Source organism: Hibiscus syriacus, unplaced genomic scaffold (genome assembly GCF_006381635.1).
Source record: "Hibiscus syriacus cultivar Baekdansim isolate YM2019G1 unplaced genomic scaffold, ASM638163v2 tig00111794_pilon, whole genome shotgun sequence".
Lineage (NCBI taxonomy): Eukaryota > Viridiplantae > Streptophyta > Magnoliopsida > Malvales > Malvaceae > Hibiscus > Hibiscus syriacus.
Window position 1 is genome coordinate 1,257,305 of NW_024063180.1, and position 25,018 is coordinate 1,282,322.

Genomic DNA, 25,018 nt, shown 5'->3' on the forward strand with positions numbered 1-25,018 from the left:
AAGAAAGGAAATGGTGTAATAAGCAGGCTCAATTACTTGCTTGAAAATACGATGCAAGTTAAGATATGGGTTGAAGGTCTTTTAGAGGAGGATTTTATATAGGGGGAAAGGTCATGAGGGGACCAACGCCAAAAAGTTAGGGTTTGAAGGGATGGTGGGGTTGGGAAATTATTGGAGAGATGAAAGGAAGTTGACTCTTTTAAATAATTGTTTGACTTTTTACTATGATAGAATTAGGAAATCAGTCCCTATACTTCAATTTGATGTAGTTAAGTCCCAGATTTTTGGGTATGTAGAGAGTGTGTGCGTCATTAATAAGCTAAGAAAATGTATAAACACATATATAGTATCTTGTAATCACACCATCCAAAAAACAAAAACAACCTTAGAATCTCATTTGTAAAATATATTTTCAGCTGCTAGTGTATAAGATAATACTATTTTCCTCCACATAGGATTAAAGAGTTTTTAATGAGGCACACAAGCATGCCAAGGTATATGTTTCAAATCTATAATAAATTTATATTACTGAGAAAAAAAATCGTTTTCAATGAATAACACACCCATAATTATTTTTTTCCTTTTAAAAGATACACTAGTAATTTATAGGAATATTATGCATTTAACAACCTTTTGATGTTTGAGAAGAGGGGAAATCAAAAGAAAGTGCCTCGGTCAATTAATAAGTAAGTGCTTATGATATCAATTAGACTAGTATACATAACTAAATAATTATGTATTCAAAAGGTACATGAATTCAAATATAGAAATTGAAAATGAAGATAATGGAATACTATTCCTTGCTCATCAGATTCAAAGGAGATATAGATAGACAAGAGGCCGTGACATATAAAACCTTACAAAGTTGTTGAATTTAGAATCTTGTCTTTCAACTTTTAGATCTTGTAACACGAGCATGGACTTATACAAGGTTGAAGAAGTTTGGAATGGGATTAAGGGAAGGATGGAGACATGAATAGACTGCATAGTAACAATCGTTTTTTTCTGAAAATTTTATTTTTTTCATATAATTTGGATATTTTTGTCGGTAATCTATTCTATCTAAAATTTAAAAATTTATCCATAACGTAAAACCATATAAGAAGAATGAGAAATTTAATGAAATATTTGCTTTTGTGTCTCTTCCATATAACAAGGCATTATTTGATCGTGTGGTTAACAAATTCTTAATAAACTCCCAATCAAAGAAGATTTATATGGGGAGGAACTAGTATAGATGATGTTTTATCTTTTATTTTTGAAAATATTAAACATAATGTTAAAATTAACTTTAGTATTTATTGAAATGATTATTTTGGTTTTTTTAATATTTAGCCTCAACATATCATTATCGGAAAAAGACTCCTAATGTTTGATCAAATAGTCACTTTAGTTCATATTCTTTTTTTTGAAACATTTTGACCTTCAATGTTTCGTTTTAGGATAAAACTATCTCTATTTGGACCGTTAATAGTATGCTAACTAACGATTTTCATCTATAGAGGGATCCTTTTTCGTAAAATGAAATATTGGTGTGTTAAAATACTAAAAAAATAGAGATCAAATTGATTAATTAGTCAAACGTGAGGAACATTTATCGACATTATGCCAAAATATTAATCCACAACCCACCTATAATAACTGGGCCAGCTTAGAAAAAAACCAATTACTCCAACTATGAAAGGCCCAATTAATCCAATCACAATAGCCCAGGAGGCACCCACCAAACATTGACACAGAGCAAAGGGTAATTTTTATTTATGTTGTTCTCTCTTCTTGTTTGTGAAATCAATCAACCACTCGGTGCCTCGTGGATATCTTCCTGTACTGTAAAAAAGAAAAATCCAGTGGGCGAAGAAGAAAAGGAAAGGTAGATTAAATAAATAATAGAAGCTGTAAATTGTTACAATGCTTTGTTGATCACTTTCATGTCTCTGCCCCCAACCAAACGCTCTCTCAGCTCCAACACCGCCGCTTCCTCCTCCTCTTCTCACTCTCAGCCGCCAATGAAGAAAGCCAAGTCCCAAGCCGTGGCTTGCTCTCTCGACCCGAATAAGAATGGCCTTCACAACCACCACAACAACCAAGGCGACAACGACGTCGTTTTCGACCCTTCGTCTATTGCCCTCGACTATGATTCCAAGTCCGACGATGCCCGTGCACCCGCCGCCGCTAATTTGTCTCGCAAAAAGGCTACCCCACCTCAACCCGCCAAAAAGCTCGTCATCAAACTCGTTAAAGGTTTGGGTTTCCTTTTAATTGATCCCATTTTTTGTATAATTTATTTCATGGGGTGTTTTTTTATACAAGATTTTCTAGTTTTCAGTTGATTCGAGAGTTTGGTCTTAGCAATTTAGTGGCTTTGATTGTTGGGTCGTTTTTGGAATGAAAAAAATTGGGGATTAGAGGAGGTCAATTTTAGAAACTAGGGATTTTGTTCGATTTTAAGATCTTAGGATTGACAAATCTATCTTTATTGCTTTTACTGTTATACTGAGCTAACACTAATTAATTAAAATTGGATTGTGCCATTTAGGCTGTGTAAATTGAAAGCTATTTGTTTGTAAGCATATTCGATGCCGCTTGCATAAATATAATTAGTTACTTCATCTTACCGAGCAGCTAAATATGGCTTTTAGTTAGCAGGTATTCTTATTACATATTAATAAGTCTACTTGCAAGGAAGTGTAATTAGGATTGAAGTATTTTTTGAATTTTTATTTTTTATGCAAATCTGATTTTGTTTATTGTTTATATGAATTAATTATAAGAAACTAGAAGAGCATATGCTCATTATGGTTTCTGATACAGCTTTAACTTCTTCTCTTGGTTCTCTGTAGCAAAACCGACATTGCCTACAAATTTTGAGGAGGAAACATGGGCAAAGCTGAAGTCAGCTATTAATGCTATATTTCTGAAGCAACCAGATCCTTGTGACTTGGAGAAGCTTTACCAGGTAAGCCTCACTTTTTCCCCCTTTCTCTTTATTTTTGATTATGATAGCCATTTGCAGTGTGAGCAATATTGAGCCTTGATAATTGGGTATTCTCCCTTCAGGCTGTCAATGATCTTTGCCTGCACAAGATGGGAGGAAGTCTGTATCAACGAATTGAAAAAGAATGTGAAGAACATATATCTGCGGCATTAAGATCTTTGGTTGGGCAAAGCCCTGACCTGGTGGTTTTCTTATCGCTTGTTGAGAAATGTTGGCAAGATCTTTGTAATCAAATGTTGATGATTCGTGGTATAGCCTTGTACCTGGACAGGACATATGTTAAACAAAACCCAAATGTACGTTCTTTGTGGGACATGGGCCTGCAACTCTTCCGTAAACATCTTTCTCTGGCTCCGGAAGTTGAGCACAAAACTGTCACCGGTCTTTTACGAATGATTGAGAGTGAGAGGTAACTCTAACAAAATTCAAATTGAAATGTGCAAAAAAATTTCCTATTCTGTTTTTTGTGGGTTCCAAAGTAACAACTTATGCAAAAAATGCATAATAGTTTTAGATGGATAATGTAAGATTGTTTCTCACTGGGTGTTGCAGAACTTATGGATGAACTATCCTTCTCTGGATGTTGTGGTTGGAAAGGTTTAATAAATTGAAAAAGCTGCCATTGTTACCTTGTATTGTTTTGTCTATTGGTACATAAAACGTAATATGGTTGGATGAAAGGTCATAGTTGGGATAAATGAATGCTATAGTTGGGATAAACCAAGTTGATATCACACTGAATTTTCTGTGTCAGGCCAATCAATGCATAAATTGTTGTTTCAATGTTACTATTCCTTTGCTTGTTTTACTTATTTTTCTATGATTTTAGTGGTAGAAGGTGGTTACATATCTTCATTTGTGGAAAGAAGCTCCTAGAAAGGTCAATTAGGATGCCTAATCAATTTAACTATAACCTGCTTCGTTCTAGCTTATTTTAATTATCTGTGCTTCCATCATTCTCAGGAAAAACCTAAAATTGTTGAGGAACTTAATATTTTGTTGCTTTCTTTCTTGTAATTCTCGCATTTAGTTTCCTTCCACATAAATTTTCCCCCTAGTTTATTGGATGATGTTAGTAATTAATTCTTATCTTTCAGGTGTTAATTAAATTCGTATCTTGTAATCCACTGTGTCTGTTTTGATCATGCAGGTTAGGTGAAGCAGTTGACAGGACACTACTTAACCATCTTTTGAAGATGTTTACTGCTTTGGGCATTTACTCGGAAAGTTTTGAGAAGCCATTCCTGGAGTGCACTTCCGAGTTTTATGCAGCTGAAGGAATGAAATACATGCAGCAATCGGATGTTCCAGATTACTTGAAGCATGTAGAGGTGCCTCTTCATATTTCACTTTCTCAGTCAGCAGTGATTTTTACTCTGTATTTTGAATTGTACATGTTTTATCCTTCTAAAAAGAATGTTAAATTTTTCATATTATTCCATATATATGGAATTTGAATGCTTATCCCTCTACAATTTTTGTGTAAGTTTATGTTAGTAACAGTTTGTGTGTATTGATGCAGATGAGGTTACATGAAGAAAATGAAAGATGTTTACTCTACCTGGATGCTATTACAAGAAAGCCACTTATAGCAACAGCAGAAAGGCAGCTCCTTGAACGTCATATACCTTCCATTCTTGATAAGGTTTCAATATGTATATTTGGTTTTCCTTTGTGTTTTGAGTACCTGCTTGTATTTTCATCTTATTAATGGTTATTGTTTCTCTGATTTCTGCAGGGATTTAAGATTCTGATGGATGGACATCGTATAGAGGACCTTCAGAGGATGTACTCACTGTTTTCAAGGGTCAATGCTCTTGAATCACTCAGGCAGGCCCTAAGCTCATATATTCGGAGAACTGGGCAAGCCATTGTCATGGATGAAGAGAAAGACAAGGACATGGTGTCTTCTTTGTTAGAATTCAAGGCCTTACTTGACTCTGTATTGGAAGAAAGCTTTTCCAAGAATGAGGCATTTTGTAACACTATTAAGGATTCATTTGAGCATCTAATTAACCTTCGTCAGGTTAGCATGCTTGTCCTTTGTATTTGGAGATTATTTTACTTTTAAAATGCATTTTTATTTTTCCATACATCAGTGAAGTAATAATCATTATTTAGATCTCCATAATTTAAGCTTGACTGATGGTTGAAAACTGTTGTGTTTAATAGAATCGACCTGCTGAGCTAATTGCAAAGTTTCTCGATGAAAAGCTTCGTGCTGGTAATAAGGGTACTTCTGAAGAGGAATTAGAGGGTACACTGGATAAAGTTTTGGTTTTATTCAGGTTCATCCAGGTAGAGTTTGCTGATAAAAATGATTAAATTTACCTTTTCTTGAAATAACAGTTCTTTTTTGTGCATTTCTTTCTTTTCTTGCCCTTCAAGCAAATGCTAGAGATGTGAATGATGTTTTTGTTGATAATTAAGGGAAAGGACGTCTTTGAAGCATTCTATAAGAAGGATCTTGCTAAAAGATTGCTATTAGGAAAGAGTGCTTCTATTGATGCAGAGAAATCCATGATTTCTAAGGTCAGTATCTTCAGCTTCAAATTAAATGACGCGTGCTCTAAACAATAAAGATTGTAGTAAATTGTTAATGTTGTTACGATGCTGCAGCTGAAGACAGAGTGTGGCAGCCAGTTTACAAACAAACTTGAAGGAATGTTCAAGGTTTACCTCTATATCTTTATCATGTAAATTTGTAAAAGAAATCATTCCGCATATTTTTCCATTTGAATTTCTAACAATGAATCTGGTAAGCTGCAACCTTTAGAGATTTGTAAACATGGACAGTCCATATCTTTTATAACCACTAAGAATATGTCTCATGTTGGTGGTGGTATTGGGCCCCAGAAGTGTTATTCCTCATGATCATGTATAATATTCATTGTGCCTGAGGATGGATCATAAAGATAAATCTTGAAGTAATAGAATCATGTCAGAAGAGAAGAGAAAAGGATTCATAAGCTAAATATCTTTTATTTATTGGATACCTACTTGTGTACTGGTTAATGCACGATCCAGCAATCTACAGAATATATGGGGTTTGTGATTAATTCTTGTATCTGGAACGGTTACAATACTAACTAGATTTACTTTTAAACTCCTCCTCCATTGGTCCTCGAGTATCTGGAGACTAGGAGGGATTAGTACATCGCACACTTGAGTCTCCTTTCCAGTTATACTTTCAGTTCTAGAATAGCTAATGATATGCGATTAATTTGAATCTGATATTAATGCAATTTTTGTCATGAATTAGAACTATGGGTTTATGTTTGTTATTAAATCGCCTAATGTTCTATGGTTAATCTTGCTGTATGTCGTTTTATGGAAAAGTTACACTTCCCCCCAAACTGTCCTTGTATTTGTGAATACATTCATGTTTTGTTTGACCCATGAGAACTAGTAATATAGACCTTAATTTGATTGAATGTGGGTTCTTGTTATTTTATCCAGGATATTGAACTATCAAAGGAGATAAATGAATCATTCAAGCAATCATCCCAAGCCAGGAAACAACTTCCATCGGGAATTGAGATGAGTGTACATGTCTTAACAACTGGGTAAATCACATTTAACCATTATTTTAGTCAAATCGTAGCTGCTTAAACAATTGGTCTGTTCACAAGGTATCTGATTCAATTTTGGTTGTTGAGCTGGGCAGGTACTGGCCAACGTATCCACCTATGGTTGTTAGGCTTCCTCATGAGTTGAATGTCTATCAGGTTTGTAGCAGGCTTTGTGTTGAAATGTTTACTGTTATCGAAACCATGAAGCTTTTATCTAAAAGTTGTCCGACGCTTTTCTTCTGCCTGGCCTAACAGGACATCTTTAAAGAGTTCTATTTGAGTAAGTACAGTGGGAGGCGTCTAATGTGGCAAAATTCATTGGGTCATTGTGTGTTAAAAGCAGATTTTCCCAAAGGCAAAAAGGAGCTGGCAGTTTCCTTATTTCAGGTATGTTTTGGCGTCTCGTGAGCCATTTTTCTCCTGTAGTAATGATTTATCTCTTTTTAATTTTTCTTCAAGCAAACAGGTTTTAACATATTTTCTGGTTTTTCTTTTAACCTCTAGACTGTAGTTCTGATGTTGTTCAACGATGCCGAAAAGCTTAGCTTTCAAGACATTAAGGATTCCACTGGCATTGAGGATAAGGAGTTGAGGAGGACCTTGCAGTCCCTTGCATGTGGGAAAGTAAGAGTCCTGCAAAAGGTATGGCCATTATATTATTGGAATTCCCGTTATATTTTCCTTTATTTTTAGTTCTTTTTTATGTTTGAATTTGTGTGCTGCAGTTGCCTAAAGGGAGGGATGTCGAAGATGATGATTCTTTCATTTTCAATGAAGTATTTACTGCTCCTCTATATCGTATAAAGGTACATCGATTTGTGAACTTAAGAACAATTAAACTACTGTCATTCTCATCTCTATAAATTACCACTTACATGAATGATCACACTTACATGAATGCTAAATCATCGAGCGGGCTTTTCTTTTTGAAATGCAGGTAAATGCAATCCAGATGAGAGAGACAGTGGAGGAGAATACAAGCACCACTGAGAGAGTATTTCAAGACCGTCAGTATCAGGTTTGGCTTTGCGTCGCTCTCACATTCTCCTCCTTTTTAGCCGTCCGTCCACCGACAGAGAACGATATCAGGAGGAGCTTAGTCTAATATATGTATTATCACCTGATTTATAACAGGTTGATGCTGCTATTGTCCGGATAATGAAGACAAGGAAAGTGCTGAGTCACACTCTTTTGATAACCGAACTCTTCCAACAGGTGATGTATATTCTGAAAATCATGCATAACAAACGGGTCTATAAAGGGACACTGAGCTTGTAAGTTGCATTTGGGCATATCCATTTCTGAGAATTAGTTTCTTTCATTGAACAGCTTAAGTTTCCCATTAAACCAGCTGATTTGAAGAAAAGAATCGAGTCTCTCATTGACAGGGAGTACCTGGAGCGCGACAAGAACAACCCACAAATATACAATTACTTGGCATGATTTTCCATTTTTTTACAACAGATATCACCTTGTAATTGACAAGGGAAGAATTCGTCTCCTCCAGTGAGAACGGAGCTGAAATCCCATGTCAGATCCGTGTACAGTAACGTGGAGTGTTTATTTTGTTGCAATCGACATTGTAATTGTAAAGCATATTTACCCTCTGTTCTGTCAACTTCCCTGCTATGAGATTCACACTTGGATATTGTTAAAACTTAAATACCACTGATACATCTGTCTTGTTAATATTTAAAAAAAATAAGTTTAGTTAATTTGGTTAATAGAAATTTGGTTTCGTCGAGGATCGAATTAACTGAATGAATGCCTTTAACTAATTAGATAGGCGGTCAAGGTGATGGGCAGGCAGGTGGCAAACTCTGTACCTGTCTTTGCCCCCACAACCATAGACGGCTGTCAAGTGGAACAACATGTTTATATCACAAAGGCATGTGTAAGTAGGAGTCCGTTGGTGTCAAAATGAAGATACTGATCTCTAAGGCATCAAAAGCGGTGCGTTTTACACCTTCAGAAAATCACAAAAGCCTGTGTTGAAGTGGAGATTTAATTCTTTGTTTCGTGTGTACAGTTGGAAGCGTTTTTTTATGCGTCCGTATACACTCTATGCTTTCCACTAATAGAAATAAGATATAGTAATAGTAATTAAAAAGACAGAGATCAAAACAATGTAATAAAGCTTCTTACGGTAGTACAACCTTATTTTCACAGGAAACGACTTGCCCAGGGCTGTACAGTGCTGTTGAGTGATTGATCGAGTGTAGTGGTGCACAAAAAATCCGAATATCCGATTTTGCGAAAAAAATATCCGAAACCGGATTTGGGAAAAACCGGTTTTTTTTAACCGGATCGGATTTTTTTAAACCGGTTATTTTAACCGGTTTGGAGAAAAAAACCTAGACCGGTTTTTTTACCGGATAAAAAACCGGTTTGAAAAAAACCGGTTAAAAAACCGGTTTTTATCCGGAAAAAAAAAACCGGTCTGGATTTAAAAAACTAGCCGTTAATATAACCGTTGGGGGGGTTTGTGACCGTTTTTGACCGTTTTTTTCTTTAAAAAATTATCATTTTACCACCCTAAACATGTATAAATAGGTTGGGGATGTATTTGGTTGATTACAACTTTCTCAAATCTTATTACACAACACTTAAACATCTTTCAAATCTTATTTTTGTAATTTTTTGTTCATCATGAGTAACACGGCTGAATCTTCTGTCGGGGGGAAACCTTGAAGTCGTGAGAGTGATCGAACACATTCGAAACAAAGATATTTGGGATCACTACGATTTATGTGAGATGTCAAATGGCTCGAGGAGGGCGCGTTGTAAACTTTGTCTAAAGTTTCTTGCATCGGAAGGAAACACAACGTTGAAGAACTATTTGACAAAATCATGCAAGGCATTTCGCTCAAGATCGGATCCTAATCAATCGAATCTTACACCGCAAGGTGGTGTTTTTGTTTACGACAACGAAAAATTACGAGAAGCGTTTACAAAGTTCGTGATTACAAAAGCATTGCCGTTCGACCACTTTGATGATGAAGATTTCACGACAACAATTCAACAACTAATGCAACCACGTTATACTCAAGTAAGTCATACTACCCTTAGAAGAGATGCTATAAAAATGTGGCGTACGGCGAGGGAAAAAATGATTTTAGGATTCCAAGAACACCGTTATGGTGTGTCGCTTACATGTGACGTTTGGAGTTCCCCTCATAATACCGGAAATTCTTTTTTAGCCGTTACATCACATTGGTTAGATCAAGATAATTGGCAAATGATGAAAAGAACAATCGCGTTTGAATTATTCGGTGAGCCGCATACCGGTGCTAATTTATTTACACTTTTAAAAAGGGTAATTTGTCTTTATAAATTAGAAAATAAAGTTTTTTCTATATCCTTTGATAATGCATCGAATAATACAAACGCGGTTCCAAGATTGAAAATATTACTTTCACCGATTTTAGCCCGTGCGTTTTTTCATACCCGTTGCGTTGCACACATAATTAATTTATCCGTGCAAGCCGGTTTGGAGGTTATTGAGCCGATTAGATTAGAATTTAAAACAATGATAAAATCGGTTCTTTGTAACAACAACAAAAGACTAAATGATTATAAACGATTTTGTAAGTCCGTTAATAAAAAAGCTTTGGGTCCTAATTTGGATTGTCCAACTCGTTGGAACTCAACGTGGATAATGATGCATACTGCCTTAAGGCAAAGGGAAACATTGCAAACATTTCACGATCGGTTTTTCGAGAGGGGTCATGTCCCAAACATTTATCCGGATTCGAGTTGGGAAACTATAGCCAAAATAACCGATTTGCTTGAGGTTTTTAAAAATGCAACAACTTTTTATCCGGTGTTTATTACCCTACTAGCCCGTTGGTTCTTAATCAAATATTTTTGTTGGCTACCCGACTAAATGACTTTGAATTTGAAACCGAAGTTTTTCAAGAAATTGGCTTTGCAATGAAGGAAAAACTTTTAAAATATTTTAAGGAGATTCCCCCCATTTTTACTTGTGCCGTCGCTTTAAACCCAACGTTAAATGTTAGTGGGGTTGAAACACTAATTGAACAAATTGCGTTTGCTTTTAATCTAACCGATGATGAACCCAACTTTGTCCAAAACCAAATAAATTATTTTAACAAATGTTTTCGAGACATGTTTGCAATTTATTTAACTAAATACGGATCAAGTAGTGTAATACACGATCAAATGAGAATGAATGTGGAATCATCTAGTAGACGTCCAAGTAACATAAATTTGAATATTTTTAACACTCTTGTAAATTCCCAATCCAAACGATCACGTACTACCACCCCAAGTAGCGAGTTGGGAAATTACATGTCATGCGATTTTCTATCAAAAATGACATTTGAAGAGTTTGAAAGTTTAGATATTTTGGCTTGGTGGAAAGAAAAGGAAGCACAATTTCCGATTCTAGCCGCCATGTCCCGTGATTTACTAACCGTCCAAGCTTCTACGGTAGCTTCGGAATCCGCTTTTTCTGTTAGTGGTAGGGTTATATCGCAACGGAGATCAAGACTAAGTCCCAAGTCGGTGGAAGTATGCATTTGTTTGAAGGATTATTTGGATGGAGCGGCTCGTAAGCAACATATTACCACCCTAGAAGATGCAATTGATGCCGATTTGGAAGCAAACTTACACATTGAAGAAGTCGAACTTGGAATATCCCCTCCAAACGAAGAAGGCGAAGATGATGAAGAAGAGATGGCAATGTAGTTTATTTTTAAACTTTATTTTAATTATCGTAAACTTTGTTTCAATTATCGAACTTGAAGTTTTTAAGTATTTGAATTTATCGAACTTGGAAGTTTTTAAGTATTTTAATTTATCGAACTTGGAAGTATTTAAGTATTTCAATTATCGTAAACTTTGTTGCAATTGATGACGATGTAATTTTAATAATATTAAAATCGGTTTTTTTATAACCGGATTTTTAAAAAAATCGGTTTTTTTAAAACCGAAGCCGGTTACACCGGTTAAGATATCAGGCCCTCCAAACCGGTTAGAAACCGAACCGGTTATTTTATAAACAGATTTTTTTTCTATGAAAAAAACCGAATCGGATAAAAACTGATCCGGATCGGATTGAAATCCGAATTATGTGCAACCCTAATCGAGTGTACAAAATAGAGCAAAACAAATACTTCGGCGTTTTATTCGAGGCCAAACATATTAGTTGACAAATGGGCTTCTCTCTTGCTTTAGATTTTTTCACAAGCAAATATGGGCCTTTTAAGTTTTCCAGGCCGAACCCATTTTCACAAAGCTTGCTTGGAGAAGAATGTCACCTTCATTTTTTTTTAATTGAGTGATTATAAGATATTAATTATTTATAATTTCCATACATAATTTCTAAATCCTTTTACCATTAAAATTATTCGATAATTCTGTTTTCTTCTTCTTAAACAATACTATCTATCATGTTCGTAATAATTAATTTTTCTTATTTACGACTATATCCCGTAAGAGATAAAGGATTGATCATAAAATATATTTTATAGATTAAAATCGAATCTTTGATTATATAATTAGACGACACGTGAACAATCATTACACTACATATCATGATTAATCTTACACATTTTAAACATTTCATCAAATTAATATAAAATATTTTCATTAAAAAGAGATAAGAAGTTATTTAAAGATTTAACTTGAGATTGTTCCAAAAAAATTGAACTTAAGATATTGTAAATTTAATATTAAAGGTGATTAAATCGGTTCAAATTTCATTTTAAAATATCAACCATTTTTTCTCTCAACTTATAATGTGGATTAAATTTAGGGTAAATTATACAAATGGTCCTCTAACTATAGGGTTTTGCTATATCAAGTCCCTTGACTATTAAAAGTTACAAAATGATCCTTCGTCTATAGACTGTTGCTTTGTTGAGTCCCTTGACTATTAAAAGTTACAAAATGGTCGCTCAATTATTCATTATGTTACGAACTTGTCATTTTCAATTAAACAAATTAGCGATTGTCTAAGTTGAACGTTAACATGATGATTGAGATATGATAGTCGTTCGAGATTTTGGGATTAGATTTTATCGTATCACAGTCAGCTGGTTAATGTTTAGCTCATAATACCGTCACTTTTTTAATAGAAAAGAACGAGTTTGGAACATAATAATAAATAGTTTGGTGACCATTTTGTAACTTTTAATAGTTGAGGGACTAAATAAAGCAACACTTTATAGTCAGAAGAACATTTTACAACTTTTAATAGTTGAGGAACTTAAAAAAACAATATCTTATAGTTGGAGGACCATTTGTGTACGTTACCCTTAAGTTTATTTGCGTAAAGAAAATGAAAAAAAAGAAATAAACATATGGGGGGATTGTCAGGTGCAATGTCACCAAACATGACAGAACATAATGTTTTTTTTCTTTCCATGATATGTAGTTGCAATCCAAAGACATTATTGACTTTAGTTTTCATTTCGGTTCTTGTAAGCCATTTACTTGGATGATGACCCCACATCAAATCTGCAGCTTTGTAGCACTTGTCGTGGAATTATGTGAAAAGTTTTATCATCTCTCGAAAAGACACAACTTTGGGCACTTGCAATGAACCAAGTACCTTATCAATGGCAGTGCTGTATTATTTCCCGCATTCTATCTCCATTTAGTCAAACTCTTCATATATAGCATTAACATTTCGTGCCATTTTATCCTTTTTGGGTTTTGCCCCCAATTATTTATTCCGTCAAAATTTGAATTTTAAAATTTGAATTTATTTATCATATATAATTAGTTTGAGTCTCAAAAATAAAACAATATCAGCTCGGGTCTAATTTTATATTAAATAAAATCTTTTTATTTTCATATTGAATCAAACGACAAATAAAGATAAATGATACTTAAATCGAATTAATTCGACTACATTTCAATCCCGCTAGTGCTCATCCCTGAGTATCATCATTAGCTAGGGTTGACATTTTTAAGGATTACCTTGTTGAATGAAATTATTATTATTTTATTAAAAATGTCAATTAATAAGCTTTGTGGAGAACAAGGTTGAAAGCGAAAGTGATATATGCTATGTTTTATTTTGTTGAAATTTAAGTGGTGGATTAGTTGCATCAATAGCAAGCAAGTTAATTTAATGGACTTGTTGCGGTATATCAAATTATTGGCATGCATGGGTACATGCAACGTGGATACATGCATACATGATTTAGCATCAATGACAATTCTTCAATAACCTCCATGTTATTAGAATTATTGATCGACTTGGTTGACAATAAAATTTATATATTGTATATTATGTGTTTAAGCGGATGCTCCCTTGAAAATTTTAAATATTTTAGATATTTTTATATTTTATTATGATATTCTAAATTATAAGTTGTCCCAAATTTTAAAATTTTTGAAGTTCATCTCCTAATATAAAATCATGCATTCGTCTTTGTGTTTAAACATATTCGAACTCGCAATCGTTAAATTGTTGTAACAATAACAATAGAAATCAAATTAAAACTCATTCCACCAACTAATATGAAATTGCAATGATTTCTTTTACAAAATAATTCATGCATGTTCTTAACCAAACTATTATGTTAAAAAACAGTAAAATCACCCATTTCCTAATAATTAAGTAATATTGATGCATGAACCAAACGACCTTAGTGGTAAATGAATCGTTATTATTCCTTAAGGTATCGAGTTTGAGTACCAGAAATACTGGGGGTGAGCATTTAATATCATATGTTTAACAATTATTTTTTAAAGAATATTGTCTTGTACTCATCCTAGATTAATTAAAAAAATAATTATTAACATTTTATTTAGAATTGCAACTCTATTTTTCTCTTAATTATAAAAAAATTTCCAAAATCTAAAAGAAATCTGAAAAATAAAAATAAAAAGATTAATCCATATTATTTCACTTGAACAAAAAAGACAGACATACTCCATTCCCCCCCCCCCCCAAATGCAATTAGAACTAAGAAGACCATAAAGCTAGGTTCATGCATGAGGACAATGAAAATCTCTCCTAAGATAGTTGACCAAAAAACAAATTTCGATGACACATGGAACATGAAGTTTAACAAACTTTTTAAGGAAATAACGTGCCAAACTCTCTGTTGGAAAATATGTCGTGATTCTTTTAAATACATTTATCCTTTTACATTACATTCCACCTTAAATCATGAAGAAATATAAAGGGTTTGGTTCTTTTTAAAAAATCGACTTCTCAGCTTACCATGAATATCTCTTTCTTTGGAACCTAACTTTGTCAAATATTCTCTCTTTCTTTGACCGTAATCCTGTCTTTTGAGTTATTATAGTGTATTAATTAATCAATCATTTTAATCTTAATTGAAATTGAATTATTTGTTTGATCTTTGATCAATCTCTTTCTATCCTATTATAATAAAAAGTTTTATATATATTGAATAGTATGAGGCAATTATAAGGTACCATATATTCATAATTTTTTAGCCTCTTAGATCGCATACACACCTTGCTGACACAACTGTTTAAACCCGGGATCTCTGCGGAGAACAATAATCTCTTTTACTACTGAAGTCGTTTAATGGATTTAAAAATTGTAAATGTGTATTAAATATGGTTTTTAATATATTATATCAATGTTCAACGTGACATTCTATTGATAAAAGTAATGGTTTTTAGGTATAGTCATTCTTTACGATAATTATTTGAATGCATATTATTTATACTTGCACTTATAATTACATTAGAAACTTCAAAAATATTTATTAAGACAATTACGTATTTTGTTTTGTAACTATAATCAATCTCAAAGCTTCGATTAACGTTAATGGCTAACTTCATCTGTGTAAATTGGCCAAACATTTTGTTGTTAATAAAGAACATGAAGTCTGCACTTTGACTCGTGAATCAATACCATTAACTATCCTAAGCGTTCTTCGATTATGGATAATCCACTCTCATCAACAAATTTAAAATTAAACCACCCTATCAAAGCTAATTAGTGCTTAATGCTAGTCAAGATACAACATTTGCAAAACCAAAGTAACATATTCATAGATAAGATCTGTTGATATAATGTAGAATTATTAAGTTTTACACATTTTTCAGATAGTTGAATAATTGAGAAAGAAAAGATTAAAATTAATAGTAATAAATAATGAGATTTAAAAAAATATATTTTTAAATATGTAATAGAATTCGAATGTCACTTTATGATATGGTACAATTATGCCCCATATCACGACGCCAAATTTGTGGCTGCAGTTTCACTTACATAGAGCTGTGAGGATGGTTCATTGGCTCTAGTGAATTGTGGACTTTTTTTTGGCTGTTTTTTTAAATTATATTTCTTATTAGTTTGAGATAATTTTAAGATAATATAATATATATTCAAAAGACTTTCAACAAATAGATTTTATAAGGTCCAACATCCCTGCAGACTTGTTCTTTGTTATTTTAAAAATGGACCCTCAAGACACAATAATCTCTAGAGCAGACGATTAAAAACTTTGGGTTGACATTTTTCCACTTAAATTATAAGTTCGATACCAATTATGAGTAAAATTTTATTTTCCCTCTTTAAAATAGGAATTTTTCAACAAAAAAAAAGTCATAATAAGAAACAGATGAGGTTAAATTTGTCCTTGCAATAATATCTTTGAATTCTGTTGCTTCACCAAAGTAGAAAATTTGGTACAAAAAAGTTAATTTCAATTTTCAAACCGCTCTGCTCAAACCATTGTCACAATTCCGATGATAATGTCTTAACAAGTTTAATGCAAGTTGTTGGACAATATTTATTCTTTTCGTAAAAGATACGATTATATACATGAATGGATCAAAGAGGGGTGGACAAGGATAGTTTATATTCTATTTTTTTTAATTTTATAATAATTTAAATATATATTATTTTATTTTTTTATTTATAACTCGTGCTCGTCTTGTAATATTTTCTATGTTATCTCGTCTTCAAATTTACTTCATCTAACATAAAATTACATTTGTCCCTAATTATATAATATTTTTTTGGTTACCCTCTTGATTCCAAGCTTTGCCTTGACTAATCTGGATCGACCCGCGTCGCACGCCTGACTTTGGTGGGTGAGTCTCTCAACATGGATTTTCTGCATACACAATGTCATAACCATTTTTAAAACAATTAAGTATCATTTTAAAAAACAATTATGACTTTATTTGAAAAATTGACGATTTTAAATTAATTTGAATTAAATTGAATGGAAGTCGCCATCGACCTTTGGGTTAGGTAAGCTGAATACCTAAAACGCATTTTAACACAATTTTAAGAAAAATTATTTTTTAAGACAAAAATTGGTATGCGTTATACAAAAATTTATTTTTTAAGGGTTCCAAAGTCGATTACACATGGGGAATAATAAGCGCCCACACGTCACCCAAAATTTGTACTTAGTCGCTTATATATTGTCGCAAAATGGTGGAAAATATAAATTGAATATAAAGTTAGAATATGACCTATTTATTAAATTTTAATTAATTTGCTTCAAATTAATTATTAGGGAAAATTCTTTAATTTGAAAATAAATATCGAGATTTGCTCATCCTCCGACGGGAAGGCTATCTCTTCTATTTCTTGCCTAAAAATAATATTCCCTCCTCGATTTATAAAAAAACGTAAATCAAATATAAATTGAATATCTACATTTTACATAAAATAAATTACTATATATAAAAAAAGCATTACATCATTTGAATTAGAATAAAAACGAATTAATTAGCACATTAAAAAAACTTCAATTTATTTCAAGTTCACATTTCGTTCGATTGTCGTATCGGATCGCACTATTTCGACCAAGCAATGCTTTTAACGCCCATCCTATAAATAAGTGTTCTTGAAAATATTAAAGTAAAAAATGCGTTAAAAATGAATGAAACAAGCATTTTGTACAATCGTTCGAAATCAATTCCCAAGAGCAAAAAAATATATACATACATAAATAATACGAATAAAGATATAATATCTACACATGGTAAAATGTACGGAAACAAAATCTAACAATGCAAAAATTAAATTATAGAAGTAAAATAAATAGATAATAAAACACAATAATTAAACAAAAAAATCAAAGTACTGAAAAATAAAAGAGACAAAAACAAATTAATTAAAGAAAATAAATGCGCATAAATTTAAAATTGCATAAGTAAAATGTAAAAATTTTAATTAATTAAAGAAAATAAATGTGCATAAAGTTAAATAACAAAAGTAAAATGCAATAAAAATAAAATGTTAGTAGTTAGTAATTAGCGGTTAGAAAGGTTAGCTGTTAGAAAAGTTAGCGGTTAGCGGTTAGCATAGTCCGAACCATAATAAAGTGGATCATACCACAGATCTAGTCACCACAAGGTCAAATAGAATAATTCAAACAAATTAACAAAATAAAATAAATAAAACAAAAAAGTTAGTGGTTAGCATGGTCCGTACCATAATAATGTGGATCATACCCAGTATCGGATAACCACAAGGTTGAATATAATTATTCAAACAAATATATAAAAATAAAATAAAATAAAATAAATAAAATAAAAAAGGTTAGTGGTTAGCAGAGTCTGAACCATAATAATGCGGATCATACCCCGTATCGGGTCACCACAAGGTCGAATCGAATATTAGAAACAATAAATAAATAAATAACAATGGTTAGAGTGCAATAAAATAAAAGTTAGTAGTTAATATGCAATAAAATAAAAGTTAGTAGTTAACTTAAAATAAATAACATAGCAAAATAGTTACCAAAATGATAACATTTCAAGACTAGGGACTTGACGTGTGATTTTCCCTTAAAATAATGACCAAAACGTGATAGTGCACCTAACAGGGAGGATTAAAACGCAGTTTACCCAAAGTTTTAAAACAAGCAAGCCACTTTAAACTAAACAGAAACCAGTGAAGCATTTCTTCACTGATGCAGCTCAGTATAAACAACCAAACTAGCGCCGGCCATGACGCGGGTGGCTAGAGAAGTCACCTAAGTAAGGCAAAACAACCCCAAAAAAGTTTATTTCTCTTCTCTTTTCACGTTGGTCGAACCCCTAAAGAGCACGTCCACCATTTCCTAGCCGTGAATTAACGTTGCTATAAATCTCCGACCGGCCTAACAATGGTCAGTTTAACCATAACCTAGACCTAAGCAACCTGAATGAAAGAAGCCCGAAACAGTTCCCTGAACACACACCGACACCATAAACCGACGACCGACAACTACTAACACCCCTCTTTGACGTACGATGACCGACCATCAACCTCTCTGACAAACGATGTCTGACCACCGACTGAATCATCATCACCATTTATGTATTAAAAAAGGAAAAAAATTATGAAACAAGAAATAAACGTGAAGGAGGGAGAGAGAACCCGCAGTTTTATTTGTTTTCTTTCTTCTTTACAAGAAACGAAGGAGGGGATTATGCTTTCTGATTGGCTTTTAAAGCCCCACAAAATTACAAATAGTAATATTACAAGTTTGGTCACTGCATTTTATTTTCTATTTAATTTTAGGACAAAATTATGGTATTACAGCTGCCCCTCTTTGTTCGTCTATTGTGTAAACAATGACGAAACAAAGACAAATAATAGTTTAATTTTGTCTAGCTACGATGTTTGTTTCGCATCTGGAGCTCAAATTCTTTGTTTGAAAATGGAGGATTTAAAGATGACACTGTTCCTTCATATTGAGGATGTCAGGTCAATCTAGAGATAATTTGGCATTGAAAATGACTCTGCTCATACATGTTGAAGAGTTCTAGCCGCTTTCATATGACGTTGTTCCTTCTCATTGAGGAAGTCTGGTCAAATATATTTGAATATAATTTGAAGACAATACGGTTCCTTCATGATGAGGAAGTCTGATTGCCTGAAGATGATGTTGCTCATTCGCGTTGAGGAGATCTGGTCGGTGGATGACATTGTTCCTACGTGATGAGGACGTCTAGTCATCTTTATGGATAATTTGGAGACAACAAGGTTCCTACGTGATGAGGAAGTCTAGTTATTTAAGGATGACGCTGCTCCTACGCATTGAGGAGATCTGGTCGGGGGACAACATTGTTCCTACGTGATGAGGACTTCTAGCTGTCTTTAGAGATACTTTGAAGACAACAGGTTCCTACGTGATGAGAAAGTCTGGTTATCTGAGGATGGTGTTGCTCCTACATATTGCGGAGATCTAGTTGGTGGACAACATTGTTCATACGTGATGAGGATGTCTAGCCGTCTTTAGGGATAATTTGGAGATAACACGGTTCCTACGTGATGAGGACGTCTGGTTATCTAAGGATGGCGTTGTTCCTACGCGTTTAGGAGATTTTATTGGTGGATGACATTGTTTCTACGTGATGAAGACGTCTAGCCATCTTTAAGGATAATTTGGAGACAACACGGTTCCTACGTGATGAGAAAGTCTGATTGTCTAAGGGTGACACTACTCCTTCGCGTTTAGGATATCTGGTCGGTTTCCAATGATTGGTTTGAAATAAAATCTTCTTTTCCAACATGGAATTATAGAATGAAGTCTTTGCCAACATTGAATTCCTGTCAAATATTTGAATGAAAATCAATGAGTGGAAAGAATTTTTTTTCAAGAGAAGCTATCTTAGGTGTGATAAAATTTCGTTTCGAGTGAAACATTTTAGAATTTACGTTGCAAGGGAAAACTGTCTCAAGCAAGAAGAAATTTGTTTTTTTAAGAAAAACAATCTCAAGTGAGAACAGTTTCAAAATTTGCATTTCAAGGGAAAATTATCTCAAGCGAGATGAAACTTGTTTTGAGGGAAACAATCTCAATATTTTGTGTCTTAAGGAAGACTGTCTCAAGTGAGACAAAATTTGTTTGGTGAAAAAAATCTCAAATGTTTATGTTTCAAGAGAAAATGTCTCAAGCAATACGAAATTTTATTTGGGAAAACAATCTCAAATGAGATCAATTTTGTTTCAAAAATTTCAAAATTTGTAGAAAGCTGTCTCAAGAGAAACGAAGCTTGTTTCGAGAGAAACAATATCAATAATTTATGTTTCAAGAGAAATAGTCTCAAGCGAGATAAAATTTGTTTTGAAAGAAACAATCTCAAGTGAGATCAATTTTGTTTAAAAAATTTCAAAATTTGAGGAAAACAGTCTCAAGTGAGATGAAATTTGTTTTAAGAAAAACAATCTCAAAGGCTTATAGACTGCATACTCATGCATGTTGAGTAATGTTTCCTTTAGAAGATCTAATTGTTTACTTCATGATGTCAAATATGTGGATGACATTGTTCCTTTGTGTTGAGGACATCTAGTCATCACCAAACTTATATTTCCTGAAAGATCAATATAAAAATGATGCATTTATGAATGACTATTTTGGATGTTATGATGAAGTTGATTTCATGTATTTGACTTCATTTTTATTTTGATAAAAATGACCTTTTTGAATTTGTCCTTGTGAGAGAAGAAAATAATCTTGAGAAAGGGAAAATTAGACGATGTCCTCGTGAGAGGAGAAAAATAGCCTTTGAGAGAAAATGAAATAAGGATTTTAGGAAAAACATCTTAAACTAGATTGATGTTTTTAGACAGGAGATCTTGAGAAATACGAAATTAGTTTCTCAAATGCAATTATAAAAGTATCCTTATGAGAAGAGAAAAACTTTTTTATTACAATGTGATGATGAATATATGATGTAAAGATGCACATTTCATGTAACATGTATGTATATGTCGATGTATGTGTTCTTGAGCAATGGTGGGAATGATTGCATGGGAAATATTCATTCTATCCTTGATTTGGTTGTCTTCACTCTTTGTTTGCACCAGCATACATCATTGCAATTCTTGATTCGTGTCAATTTCTTCTTGCCCCAACAATTTTGTTTGCCCCTGGTAAAATTGGCTTCCCTTTTATGAATTTGTATAGAAATCTAACACAACTTCCCTCCTGATGCCATTGTCATCCTTGCCAGATGGTTTGAAAAGAGAATCTATCATTTCAAGCTTTGGAGATCGTGTACGCTCAGTTGCCCTGTAGCAGGAAATCAAAGACCATTACCTGAAGGTGGCTACCATAACAATTGATGAGATATCAAGCTACCCAGGAGAGCAACGAGACATATCTATGAAAAGGATAATAGTTGGACCCTTAGAAACAATTGGAATTAAAGGTGTTTGCTCAATTGCTAACATCAAATTCAGTCCTCCAAGCTTTGCATTGATTTTTAGAAGCAAATTCGTAAGGTGTTGATCATTGACCCTAGTTGGAGCCATACACCTGTGCGACAATGCCAAATTTGGCAAGACTCATAAAGATAAGAATTTTGTTATCAGTTAAAACACAAAGGAGAAACTGTGGAGCTCCATGAAATTTGGATGTCCTCAAACATTCGACAACTTATTCATTATTTCTTGTGGCTTTTGTATAGATTTTTCAACCAGGAAACTCTTTGCATGGTGTTCAGGGCTTTTATTATAGCATTGCAAGGACACCAAAGAACAAAGCTCAGTGGGAATATAATTGGGATGCTTTGGCTTGCCAACATTAATGCATGGTAAATCATCAGAATAATGCAACTTGTATGTTGTGATAGTGGACAAAACAATCATATATACTGAGCTTCATTGTCTCTGCTTTGTCATTTTCAGTCTTCACGCATTTCTACCTTATTGAAAATGAATGTCTTCTCAATTCAATGATCTTGTATTCCCGAAAGATATGGGGGTTCAAAAATGTCCTCAACACTTATCATTTCTTGCTCCAGCACTGATTCTAAGCATGAGCTTTGTGCCTGAGAGACACGTGTCAACTACCAAGATCCACTCCAGAGAGATTGTCTTGTTCAAAAATGTTTTTATTCTTCTTTTATTTTCAAAATTTTGAAAAATATCAATTAAAAAAAATTTTGAAAAATTTTTAATTAAAAAAAAGTTTGAAAAAATATTACCCCTTTCTAGGTTTCACAATTGAGACAAACCATAAAACAAGAGTTCATTGGATATCAAAGGATAAATTACACTTTTAATCCTTCAAAAATTATAGCTTTTTTGACAAGTGTCAAGATTAATGCTAACTTTGAGGTAGGGTTAAGTAAAGAAAGAATTAGGTGTCTCGGGATGTTATCTTTGGTCGATATATGACATTCTCGTTTCTTTGATGTTCATTGGTCTAATGGAATAGCTTCTATACTCATCTACTAGAAGTGTTCTCTGGTTTTCAGCTATCATGAGCACATTCGGGTTATGCGATGCCTTATCAAGGGATTTGTGAGATCGTCTCCTATACAACAATTGCTAGATCTTTATATTCGAGCCTCATTTTTAGGTTTTTCAACCTAAACCCTCATTTGGTTTCAAGACGTTATTCAAAATTTTACATCTTGAACCCCAATTTCCATTTTTCTCTATCATGCATTAAAGATTTTAATAAACATTTTGTAAAATAAAGATTAATCCTGATGGGTGGGATGAAATCTGAAGACAATCTCTTCTGTTTAGAAATCCATGTATGATTAGAAGAGAATTTTTAGGCACGTAATGTAGGTTATGGTTCACAGTCAAGAAAGAAATGGATAAATAGGCTCAAACAAGTGTTTAAGTGTAATTGAACCAAGGATCAATTCATTCTGATGCCTTCAATCTTTTCTTGCTCGATTTGAGTCTGTTCGTATGTCTTTTATTTTCTTTTGATGTTCCCTGATCTTCTAGTGAATTGATTTTGTATATTTGAACAATTTGTAATTGCTCAGTCTTGTGGTTTGAGACTCGATGCGTCATTTAACTCGAGGGACTCTTTGCATATGCTTCTTTTCTTATTTTTCTCTCTTTCTTCTTTTGTCTTTTTTTTATCTTTTTTTTTTGCTTTTTTTCATTCTTTGTTTTTTTCTCTTTGCTTTGATTTGATCTTCGCACTCTGCATTTGGTTCACCTTTCGGTATCTTATCTGGATTGATGATCTTCATTCATGCAAGCAGATTTCCTTTACCTAACCCCAGTATGGAGGATGATCCTTGGTTAGGGTTGAATCAGAAGAAAATATAATTCAGGCTTAAATGGGGACACAATGAATATATATTTTCTCCTTTTGTGAAGGGATAAATGAAAGAAAGCCGTTCATCATTTCATACACGGAAGTCCTTGCAGAAAAGGTATCACATGGGAATAAATATTCAGGATTAATTTTATTCACATAAAAACCATGTAATTAATGCATGATAAAATTATTTCGAATTAATTTCCCTTTTATGCTTCTTGTTTCTAGCATGTATCAATTGTTTAGACTCATCTTCAGAAAATTGATTCGAGATGCTCAACATTTTTTCTTCTTGTAGGAAGGTTCACGTTCAAGTGAACATCTTGTACTAAATGCCTTAGGTTTTATTGGTAGAAAAAATGTTGGTTGTACGTCTAAGAAGACGATGGTTTGACTTTATTGGCTCAACGAAAGGTAAGGGTATGATTTTCTATATCTAAAAAAATATAAAGATAGTATTTCAAAGTCTCAAAGAAAGGTAATGTCAAAATTTGGTCTTTTGGTAGTGACCATTAATTATTTTGGGTAAAGAATCAAGAGGTTTTATTTTTTTGGTTTTGGATGGGATAAAAATGTATAATCTTACCATATGTCAAAAATCTATAATTCTTGAAGAATTAAAAGAATCTGTAATTCATTCAATATTTGAAGAACTACAAGATTAAAACTTTTTCAATTATTCAACCTTAGAAGTAGCATAAATTTAATCATTAAAAGAAAAAAATTAAGCAAATATTAAAGACAAAACAAAAATGAGTTCAAACAAAACAATGCTCTTAATGCAATTGCAAGAAAACGTCCTGGTAGATATAATGATCTTTTATTGATTAACATTGGAATGCTCTATCATTGTTTGAATGTTCATGCCCCTGAATCAATTAGATTTTGGATCTTGCGCTTCAATGTACCACAATTATCAGTTATGTGCCCTGAGCTTCCTATGTGATAGTTGCATACGACATCAGCATCATAGACATCTGGATATGAGGACTCCTTTGGCTTGGGCTGAATGTGAATAATAAAATTCTTCTCAACCAGCATTGGAAGCAATTCCTCATAGGTCATTGGAAATAGATCAATTTGACTCTTTTCTTGGATCATCCTACAAGGTTCAGCCCTATGACCAGCTGAATAGGCTTCCACCGTATTGATTCCAGCTTCTTCTTTTACTTGTTCGAATCTTGCTTCTATTCTTAGTTTGGTGTCACGTGATTAAGACCACTTCATTGAATCCTCCACGAATTGAATTCATGTTTTTATGAATGATGCATGTGAAAATGCTTAAAAATGCAGTGCAGAATGTAAATATGCAAATATAGATGCAAAAAGTATTGATCCCAACGATGAATATCATAGAATAATTTTCATCACAGATAAAAGCCTTCACATTACAAGATAGTGCATTTTACAGACATGCTTTCGCTTAGATGTTGAGTCTAAAATGATCGTAAATAAGTCTCTACTGC

The 25,018-nt window shown here is 33.2% G+C and overlaps 1 protein-coding gene across 1 annotated transcript; it reads left to right on the plus strand.

The window, feature by feature from the left end:
* Window positions 1–1,872: 1,872 nt before the first annotated feature.
* Window positions 1,873–8,224, plus strand: LOC120170869 (cullin-4-like). The gene is made up of 17 exons (XM_039178716.1): window positions 1,873–2,241; window positions 2,841–2,956; window positions 3,058–3,404; window positions 4,146–4,326; window positions 4,518–4,640; window positions 4,734–5,021; window positions 5,168–5,293; window positions 5,426–5,527; window positions 5,615–5,668; window positions 6,455–6,561; window positions 6,663–6,723; window positions 6,823–6,954; window positions 7,072–7,209; window positions 7,293–7,373; window positions 7,505–7,585; window positions 7,702–7,782; window positions 7,897–8,224. Exons 1-17 carry the CDS (start codon window positions 1,929–1,931, stop codon window positions 8,008–8,010), a joined length of 2,445 nt encoding a protein of 814 aa, XP_039034647.1. The 5' UTR covers window positions 1,873–1,928; the 3' UTR covers window positions 8,011–8,224.
* Window positions 8,225–25,018: the final 16,794 nt, after the last annotated feature.

What these genes read in the sequence shown, in the direction of transcription:
- LOC120170869 (XM_039178716.1), top strand. Translation starts at nt 1,929, where the DNA reads ATGTCTCTGCCCCCAACCAAACGCTCTCTCAGCTCCAACACCGCCGCT. An exon ending in TTTTATTCAGGTTCATCCAG is followed by an intron (nt 5,294 to 5,425) that starts GTAGAGTTTGCT and finishes TTGATAATTAAG; the next exon opens with GGAAAGGACGTCTTTGAAGC. An exon ending in TAACCGAACTCTTCCAACAG is followed by an intron (nt 7,783 to 7,896) that starts GTGATGTATATT and finishes TTCATTGAACAG; the next exon opens with CTTAAGTTTCCCATTAAACC.